The following is a 10,293-nucleotide window of genomic DNA, read 5'->3' as shown; positions in this document are numbered from 1 at the left end:
AGATCCGGCCACTGCACTCCAGCCCAGGCGACAGAGCGAGACTCCATCTCAAAAAAAAAAAAAAAAAAAAACTAAAAAAAAAAAAGCTTCATATGGAAGAATGTCACTACTCATTCCTTTAAATATTGTCTTTCTTGTATTAAGCAAGAAAGCTGAGCTTAAACTGAATTGAAGAAGATCAAGTGCAAGTGGTGATGGGAAATACATGCCTATTAGTTCTTCAGGCCTACTTGGGGCTGGCTGTAGGGCACATTTTCCTTTGCTATTTTGGGCCTCTGGTTCATGCACTCTTTCTTCCTCTCAGTGGCAGCTAGCCTTCTTAAAGGCTAGCTGACGTCTTCGTTCTCTTTCTTTTTCTCCATCAAAACCTATTCTGCAGAAGGGATCTAGCAAACTCATTCACAGTGAGGCATAAGGAACTGAAAAGGAGTAAGATCTAAATGCCTCCAGAAGCATTTGTATTTGAACAAGAGATAAAAGAACTAATGGCTCTATTGCTAATGGAGGAAATTGACACTGCAGAATAGAGAAGCAAAGGAGATAGGGCACCAAGGAATTAGCCTAGTGACCTCAAAATCACATCCCATTACACATTTCATTTTTCCTGGGCAAATTACCTCCTTGGGTTTGTGGTCAACGACATAGTTGCAGTAACAACTAGGAATGTAGCTTTGGTTATGTATTTAGCATAAATAATATTAATATATATGCCTTGTCAAATCACATGCATTTAGTAAACTTATATAGTGTAATGACTCTAATTCCTACATACAGTTATTGTCTTTGAGAAACAAGTGAATAAATATAGCCGGCACTAGGCAGGAACTTTCCGAACTGTGTCAAGGTTAATAATAAGTAAAATGTTACAAGTGGAGACAGGACAGCAACAGCTGTGCAACATTCTTGGAAGCAAAGACTTTGATAGCATGAAGTCAGACAGTGAGCTTGTTTTTGTTGCTCTTTTGGGTAAACAGAGAATCCTTCTAATAATTATAAGGAAAACGGCATTTATTTTTATAAATTACAACAGTTTTTCACTCAATATCTGATGTCTGCAGCTGGGAAATCAGGGGCCTGTGGAACGATGTTGGAAGAAGAAACAGATCAAACCTATGAGAATGTCCTGGCTGAGATTCAGTCTTTCGAGCTGCCTATTGAAGCTACTTTAAGGTAGGGCACTGTTGCATTTTATTGTGTCTTCTTCAGCGGTGGTAAGGTGGTCCTTTTCCTTGCTTTTTATAATTCTTTATCAGAGTAAAAAATATTTTTGCAAAACAGTTACAGTTCTGTATGTACTTAATCTCAAAGTTTTCTTATCCTTAGAGAAATTATAGGACATAATTAATCCATTTTATTTTGCATGTTTCCTAACTCATCACCATAAGATTAAAAACTATGACTTTCAAATGATCAAAAAGGACCTCAGTCACCTCCTAATAAATGTATATGAGGTTTCAATTGTTTTCTTTAGCATATCACTTAGTGAAAAACATCCGGAACAATTAGACATATCAATGAAGCCAATTTACATTTGGGTGGATATGAGTTGTAGGAAAAAATGTAGACCATTTATTTGTATTGTAGTCGCTGTCTTGAGTGTTTGGTGACCGCTCATGTATTAGTTTGTTTCCATATGAGGTTTATTTATTTTTTCTTAACATCTTCTTGGATACCAACATATAAGGTTTAAAAATAGCTCATTTGGTAATGTGGGTATTAATTTGCACAGTTCAAGAATAGGATTAAAATGAAAAACTATATGTCATTGTGTTCAAAGGGCAGCTTTTAAAGTTTAATTCTTTAATTCTCTATGTCTGCCTGTCTCTGACACCTATCAGTGTGGGAACAAGATATTCATCACTGAATTTGATAGTGACAGTCAATAAATATTTGTTGACTAATATTTGTAGATTAAGTGGAAGGATATGTGTGTGTGTGTGTGTGTGTGTGACCTCTTCATTCTCAGAAAGGCCCTAGGGCCAAGTGCTTCTAAATCCACTAAAGTTTAAACCTGGATAAGTTTCTCCCAGCTATTTAAATCTTATTTTGCATTAAACATAGTTTGAATATCTTCAAAGGTCTTACGGTGGTGTTAGGGACATGGTAAACAATTGAGATTTGTTGGTTGATTCTTGGATTATCAATATGTAAGTATAGTTGCAGAATAATTACAACTCCATTATAACTATTATATATACCTTCATCCTATCTGAGCATCATAAATATTCTGTGAAAAAGGGCTGGTAATTTTCAGTGGTAGAAACCAGAGCTTTGTAGCAACGGAAAACTCAATAATTTTCTCCATATGGAGCATACTTTGAATTGTACCATTGCCTTCTAAAACTTGTGTATCCGCCTAGTGGCTATGTAGCTGGTCAAGTGCTAGGTGCTAGGTAGTTAAGTGCTAGGTGCTAGGTGGCTAAGTCTAAGTGGAAACAAGAGAAAAGGTGAAGGGAGCCTAGATGTGTTTTAGTTACCACGGCCTCTGCTCCCATTGCTGCTTCAGAGCCCTTGGTCTTCAACTTGTAACCCCTTCTACCTCTCCCCGGTCTCACAACCCTGGCCAACATCTACAGACTTTGTCTGTCCTTAGAACTATCCTGTCGGCTAGTCTGTCTCTGGTGTTGGACTTGACTTCCTTTCTTGGTGCTTGGATCTTTTTTATCTTCTCTTCTTAGGACAAATATCCCTGGTACCAATCTTGTACCTGGTCTTTCTACAGCAAAAAATCATTTAGATTTGGCAGCCACAGCACTCTCTCAGCATCACCCTCAAGGGCAGAGCCTGCATAGATATGTTCTCCAGGTGCTACCTTGTCACCACCATGCAGTGGACCTAAAATACCAATTGTTAGCTTAATGTTTGGGTATAAAAAAAGGATGAGAACACTCCTTTCCAAAGGCTACTGTTAAAACACACTGATGTTATTTTGGGGTGTAGAGTGAAGTTACAAGCCCCTAACAAGCCTTTATCTGGGACAGTATTCAACAAAAAGCTTTCCTAATTTTCTAAACCGTTCATCTAATAAGTTGATTAGATGAAGACTTCTTAGATTGGCGTTTGATGCCTTTCCATACATATGTGCGTGTGTCACCAAATTTCTACTGCAACTGTGCTTCAGGAACACATCAGCTCATGTGGCCAAATATGAGGGTTGAAAAATAATGACATGAGTCTCATTTCAGTCAAACTAGACTCTGCTATTTGACAATATGCTTCCTAGAGCTTAGGGTTCCTTTCCCCTATTATTCACTATTCCTTCTGCCTGCTAAAATCCAACGTATCTTGCAAGGCATAGCTCTAATGCTCTTTCTAGCGCTACTTACCTAGCTGCTAGGTGCCAGGCACTGTGGAAACTTCTATAAAGGTTACTAAGATATAAGTAAGACATAGGCCCTGCCCTCAGGAACCTTTAGCCTGAAATGGTTATAACACAATGCATACACATAAACACACACACACAAGCCAGAATAAATGCTCTGGATTCTTTGAAGCCTCTCCTATCTAGATGTGAATATTCCATTGCGAATCCCCATCTAGATGTGAATATTCCATTGTGGAAGCCCCTAAGAATGTGATTCATATGAGCTCATGGGCTAATGGTGAAGAAAATACTTACCTTTCTAATAAAAATGAAAAGAGGCAGTCCAGCAAGAATGTCATCATTTCGGCAAAGAAGAGAAGGAGGAGGAAGTATTTTAAAATGTCAAGCTCTGGCTGCTTGCAGTGGCTCAATCCCAGCACTTTGGGAGGCTGAGGTGGGAGATCGCTTGAGGCCAGTTGAAGACCAGCCAAAGCAACAAGGTGAGACCTTGTCCCCATAAAACACTTTTTAAAATTAGCTGGTGACTTGTGCCTGTAGTCTCAGCTACTTGGGAGGCCAAAGAGGGAGGCTCACTTGAGCCCAGGAAGTCAAGACTGCAGTGAGCTATGATCATGCCACTGCACCCCAGCCTGAGTGACAAGAGTAAGATCCTGTCTCCAAAAACAAAACAAAATCGAAACCAAAAGAAAACTATAAGCTCTAAGGGCTGAGAGGGTGGAAAAGGAGTTTGGCTGGAGGCAGCCGAAGGCCCTGCCGTGAGGCCCTGGAATGAACAGTGAGAGAAAGGTTAGGATACTGGGACTGGAAATGCAAGAGAGAAACATTCCCAGGGAAAAGCTGGCACCTGGGAATTGAGGTAGAGAGAATATCGAAGAGTTTACCTACGTGTTTTTCCCTGTCACAGAAGAAAGGCATTACTTTGACAGATAGTTTCTGCTGTAAAATCCTGAACTCTGTTAGCTTCCTTTCCCGGTCCACCTTGTTTTGCAGGTAGTCAACCTGAGGTGGCCTATTTGAGGTCAGAGTTTATATCTGCGCCAGGTGGAGTTTAATCCCCTAACAAGTTGAGCTCAGAGAGTTCAGTGACTCAGGACTCAAGAGATGGTTTCTACCAGTGTAATTTAAGGGCACCTGAATGACATTTCTTTTGCAGGGCATTCAAACCTTCCTGCATACTCATCCCCATACAGCATCTGGGAAAACGAGTCTCCTCTGTCTCAGGCGTCATGAGTGGGTTGTGGAGACAAGGAATCACTGTCAATGGCCTATAATGCCTTTCACCCCACCAGGCTGTGTTCTTCCCACCTCCTGACTTTATACATGGCTACTCCCAGGACAAGCTTCTCCCAGATGGTCCAGCTCATTTGCTGCCTGACTTTCCCAGTGAGCCCTTTTGTTGGCTCCTTTGGCCCTCTTTTCGAAACAGTGGACAAGAATCAGATGCTTCTGAGGTCTTGCATTTGTTTTCATTTTTTGTGTGAAATGGAATTTAAAGCCCATAGCATTAAGTTTGAAAGAAAGATAGTTTCAGGGGAGAGCTGAGACTCTATACTTTTCCCATGGTTTACTTGCAATGCCAATGAAATATCCATTCAAGCCATCTCAGACAACTACAGAGTTTGAATTGGGGAAGAAAATACCAGCGTGAAAAAGTGGAATTTGATGTTAGCCATGCAGATGGCGACTGAACTTAAGAAAAAAGGGGAAAATGTAAAGGAAGGCCTACTGTTAGTGCCTGTGTTGTCCCAGCATGGTTTAGCTTTGGACATTCAAAATCCCCTACCTAGGCCAGGCGGGGTGGCTCACACCTGTAATCCCAGCACTTTGGGAGGCTGAGGCCGGCAGATCACGTGAGCTCAGGAGTTCAAGACCAGCCTGGCCAACATGGCAAAACCCCATCTCTACTGAAAAATACAAAAATTAACTGGTCATTGTGGTGCATGTCTGTAGTCCCAGCTGCTTGGGAGGCTGAAGTGGGAGAATCACTTGAAACTGGGAGGCGGAGGTTGCAGTAAGCCGAGATTGGGCCATTGCACTCTGGCCCGGGCGACAGAGTAAGACTCTGTTTTAAAAAAAAAAAAAAAAATACCCTAGCTTGCAGAATATTGGTAGGCTGAAACTTAACGGGCAGGTAAAGTCTGCAATTAGTTTTCCTGCCCTAATCCTTTTGCCCTGAGCATCACTGTTTTCATTACATTGCAACCATAGGCTAATTTCCACTGGATGTTCTCATTCTGTTGAGGTTTCCTGCTCTAGCCTCTCCATTTGGTGCAGATGTGCCTGGCTCCTTGCCAGCTCCTTCCGCTAGGGGGCGTACCTGTCCCTGGGAGACTTAATGACTGTCCGGAGCCATGTTCAAGGAAACAACATTAGTCCCTGTTGTACTCAGTATTACCAACTTACTTGCACAAGGATGGTCAATAGGTTTCAAGTAGCATATCAACTCAATGCATTGGGAATGGTTGCCTGAATCTTCATACTGAGGATGATCCTGATAAATTAGTGATGATAGCTATGGTCCTAGGATAGGGTAGTAGCAGTATTCGCAACATTTATTTACCATATTCACACTAGAACTTCCTGCTGTCAGGCATCACCCATCAGACCTGATCCCATGGATACTGACTCAGACCTGGATGTAGCCTGGGGCTCACGATGCCCCTTGGAGTCCTGCAGGTGTGTTATTAGCCCCTTAGAACAGGTCCTGAAGTCACAATGTCTGAACCGACTTGGATTCAGAAGTCACAGCATGTTTTGTGGCTGTAGCTGAGCCTGAGATGATCAAATCACGGACCCATTGTAGGGTACTGCAAAGTTAGTGGGAGGTAGAAAGGTAGGGGACTGTGGGGGTGGGGGTGGGGGGTGGATGTCTAAAGAAGGCCCTGCAGAGGACTGGGAAAAATAGGAGGAAAAGGGAATTGTACAAGATGACGTACCAGAAGAAATTTTTGTAATTGTTTTATGATAACATAATTGTTTCATACTTGTATTCACAGACTCAGGCACTTTTCCAAAAGCTGACCATGAAGTTTTATCAGTTTAAGAGCAAACAGGATATCATATTTCTTTGACTTTCATGTTTTTAGGAATAAAGATAACGTGCTTTTAGGAAAGGAAACATTAAAAAAAAAAACAACCCTAAACTGTATATACTATAAAATCTTAGAATGACATACTAAAAAAAACAAACTAAATTTAACTGTGGATGTTCTAGAATGTTCTTGCTATTTATATCTTTATAAATGTAAGATTTCTATTAAATCTTATTTTATCAAGTATATTCATTGAGATCAAAGGTCTAGATTTTAATCTGGACTGGACATTTACCACTTGTATGATTTTGGCCTTAGTTTCTGAAACTATAAAATGGGGATTATGATAAAACCTATCTCAAAGGATTAGTGTCTATAAGGTACTTAGCATAATAGTTGGCTAGTACAGAGTAAATACTCAATAATTAGTGTTGACTATTATTGTCTAGTTTACATTTGGGATGGATATTCCAGTATGACTTAATAAATATATACTTTAGAGTCCTGAAGTAAACAATCACTTATAACATCTTGAAATTCTGAGCAGGTGTGAAATATTGAGTTATGCAAATTAAAAAATTTTTTTTTATTTGACAAATAATTGCATATATTTAGAGTATAGAACTTTTTTTTATTTTTATTTTTGACACAGAGTCTGGCTCTGTCATTCAGGCTTGAATACAGTGGCAGAATCTTGGCTCACTGCAGCCTCTGCCTTTTGGGCTCAAGCAATTCACCCATCTCAGCCTCTTGAGTAGCTGGAACTACAGGCGTGTGCCACCATGCCCGGCTAATTTTTGTATTTTTTGTAGAGACGAGGTTTCACCATGTTGCCCAGGCTTGTCTTGAACTCCTGAACTCCAGCAATCTGCCTGCCTTGGCCTCTCAAAGTGCTGGGATTACAGGTGTGTGCCACCATACCTGGCCTATTTATAGGGTATATTGTGATGTTTCACGGTCTGTTTACGTTGTAGAATGATTAAATCAAGTTAATTATATCTATCACCTTACATATATTTTTTTTTTGTGGTGAGAACATTTAAAATCTATTTTGAGCAATTTTGAAATATGCAATATATTATTATTATTAATTATAGGCACCATTCTGTGCAATAGGTCACCAAAGCTTATTTCTCCTAACTGAAACTTTGATTACCATCTTTGATTAACATCTTTCCTTTTCCCATCTACCTCTCTCCTCAGCCTCTGGTAGCTACCATTCAACTCTCAACTTCTCTGAGTTCAACTTTTTTAGATTCTACATGTAAGTGAGATCATGCAGTATTTGTGTTTCTGTGCCTGGCTTACAGTAATGTAAATTTTATTTTGGTTGCATAATATTTAGGGGAGAGAGGTGTTAATTTTAAAAATCACATTCACTAATGCTTATATTTTATACTAATGCAATATCATGACCTGATTTCATCTCTAATGAGAATAGTATAGTGTTCTGCATAAAAATGGAGTCCAGAGAAATTGTTCAGAAATAAGTTTGGGCCTAACCATGACTGAGGCTTGCTGCATCTGTGGCACCTCAGAAAAGTCTGGAATGTCTTATGAGAGTGGGCTATACAGTTACCCAATTTTTGCTGGACATTTAAATGATATCATTAGCTATTTGATGTTTATTGCAACACTAGATAAAACTTTAAAAACATTTTTATGTTTAGGAGCCAAATATTCCAACCAGGGAGACAGTTTTGGTTATTTAGTGGTTAAGTGAATGGGCTTTGGAACCAGAAGGATACGGGTTGAAATTCCGCCTTTATAATTACTAATAGAGCTGTTGAAAGGATTAGTTGAATTAGGCATGAAATGTATTAATGAAATGTAATGTATCATAGCAAATGCTCATTCACTCATTCATTCAGTAAATAAATAATAATGGCACATTTACAGTGTGACAGGCAGTGGTCTGGGTGCCGTTGATACAGCAAGATCAAGATCTGGAAAGTCCGTGCTCACAGGGAGCTTACATTTTAGTGAAGAGAGCCAGAAATACACCAATAAAAAAGTGTAATAGGCCGGGCGCGGTGGCTCAAGCCTGTAATCCCAGCACTTTGGGAGGCCGAGACGGGCGGATCACGAGGTCAGGAGATCGAGACCATCCTGGCTAACACTGTGAAACCCCGTCTCTACTAAAAAATACAAAAAAACTAGCCGGGCGAGGTGGCGGGCGCCTGTAGTCCCAGCTACTCGGGAGGCTGAGGCAGGAGAATGGCGTAAACCCGGGAGGCGGAGCTTGCAGTGAGCTGAGATCCGGCCACTGCACTCCAGCCTGGGCGACAGAGCAAGACTCCGTCTCAAAAAAAAAAAAAAAAAGTGTTAATAAGTGCTATGAAGAATAAAAAAAAATAGGCCAGGTGCGGTGGCTCACGCCTGTAATCCCACCACTTTGGGAGGCTGAGGCAGGCAAATCATGAGGTCAGGAGTTCAAGACCAGCCTGACCAACATGGTGAAAGCCTATCTCTACTAAAAATACAAAAATTAGCCAGGCGTGGTGGTGCACACCTGTAATCCTAGCTACTCAGGAGGCTGAGGCAAGAGAATTACTTGAACCCGCGAGGCGGAGGTTGCAGTGAGCTGAGATCACGCCACTGCACTCCAGCCTGGGTGACAGAGTGAGACTCTGTCTCAGAAAAAAAAAAAAAGTAAGGAATAGGAAGGTTTAGGGATGCTAATATCCCTAGCCAGGGAGTAAATGTCAGCTATCATTATCATTGTCATTTCATTAGCTACATTTCTAATCCTATTTTGCCAAGAGGAGAGAGAAAAATCAGACAAGTGAGAGGAAAGGGAGAAAGGGCAAAGGGCGGTAAAGGAAGGCTAAGCAGGGAAAGAGGGAGGAATAGACAGTGCATTGAACAGGACGACGAATAAGAAAACCAACAAGGAGAAGGAAGGTAAGAGGAGACAGCAGGGACAGTTGCTTGTCTTATAAACTGGTGGTGGCGGTGGAGTTGGTGGTGGTGGTGGGGGGTGTTATTGGAAGGAAAGACAGAATGGAACTCAGAGAAAATGATATTGTTCTTTAACTGCTCAATGGACTTTAAAATGTTTCATTTTGCGGGCTTTCAGGACATTTTTCTGAGGGCAGGGTTGGCAACATAATTTGTGGGGCCCAGGGCCACACAACTGTAATCTACAAAATGTAGATTCCTTTTTCAAAAATCATTAAAATTACAAGATGGTGATGACAGAGTAGTGAATCAAAGGCAACTGCGTAGGTCACACACCATGAGCCAGCCCTGTCGGAGAGCTTAACACAGAACATAGTACACAAAAAACATTTAATAAAAATAGTTGTTGAATGAACAAAACCCGGGGCTAGTTGCTTTTGAACTCCTCTGAGGACTGGCCCGTATTTTAGAAAAAAACTGATTTTATTTGGCTTCAATTTCAAATTTCCTTCTATTGTTCTCCACCGTGGGGTCCAGATCTTTATGGAACAGCCGATTCCTGCACAGGGTTTTACAGCCGGAATCCTCCCAGACCAGCTGGGCTTTGTTTATTCTTTTGCACTTACACAGTGTGGCCACTTGGGGTCACCACAACAAAAAAGCAGAACCTGGAGGAGGGACCTTGTGACGGTGGACATCTGAAACGAGTGGTTAAAAGCCGCGGGGAAGGATTAGTTTATCAGAGCCAATGTATAAAACTGTCTGTACTTTACATTTTGATACAGTTCTATAATCTATAACAAGACCTCTAAAACTCTTTAAGAAACATTTGAATGATGCCAAGTTTTGAGAGGATAATGATAGGGTTCCCAGGGGCGAGGAGGGGAATCTTTTTGTAGATGTGTACCCTACCTCCAAAAACATGCATTTGGCCAGGCGTGGTGGCTCACGCCTGTAATCCCAGCACTTTGGGAGGCTGAGGCGGGTGGATCACGAGGTCAGCAGATTGAGACCATCCTGGCCAACACAGTGAAA

General features: G+C 41.0%; 1 protein-coding gene across 2 annotated transcripts in view; it reads left to right on the top strand.

Annotated features, from left to right (window-relative positions):
* EXOC6 (exocyst complex component 6) overlaps nt 1–10,293 on the top strand; it is a 214,699-nt gene that overhangs the window by 2,718 nt on the left and 201,688 nt on the right. For both annotated transcript variants that reach the window (XM_011934325.1, XM_011934324.1), the window contains one exon: nt 1,059–1,170. In XM_011934325.1, coding sequence (XP_011789715.1) covers nt 1,059–1,170 — 112 coding nt within the window. The remainder of the gene's footprint in view (nt 1–1,058; nt 1,171–10,293) is intronic.

This window comes from Colobus angolensis, unplaced genomic scaffold (genome assembly GCF_000951035.1).
Source record: "Colobus angolensis palliatus isolate OR3802 unplaced genomic scaffold, Cang.pa_1.0 Scaffold134, whole genome shotgun sequence".
Lineage (NCBI taxonomy): Eukaryota > Metazoa > Chordata > Mammalia > Primates > Cercopithecidae > Colobus > Colobus angolensis.
The sequence above is the reverse complement of the archived record's forward strand: the minus strand, read 5'-3'. Positions and strand labels throughout refer to the sequence as shown.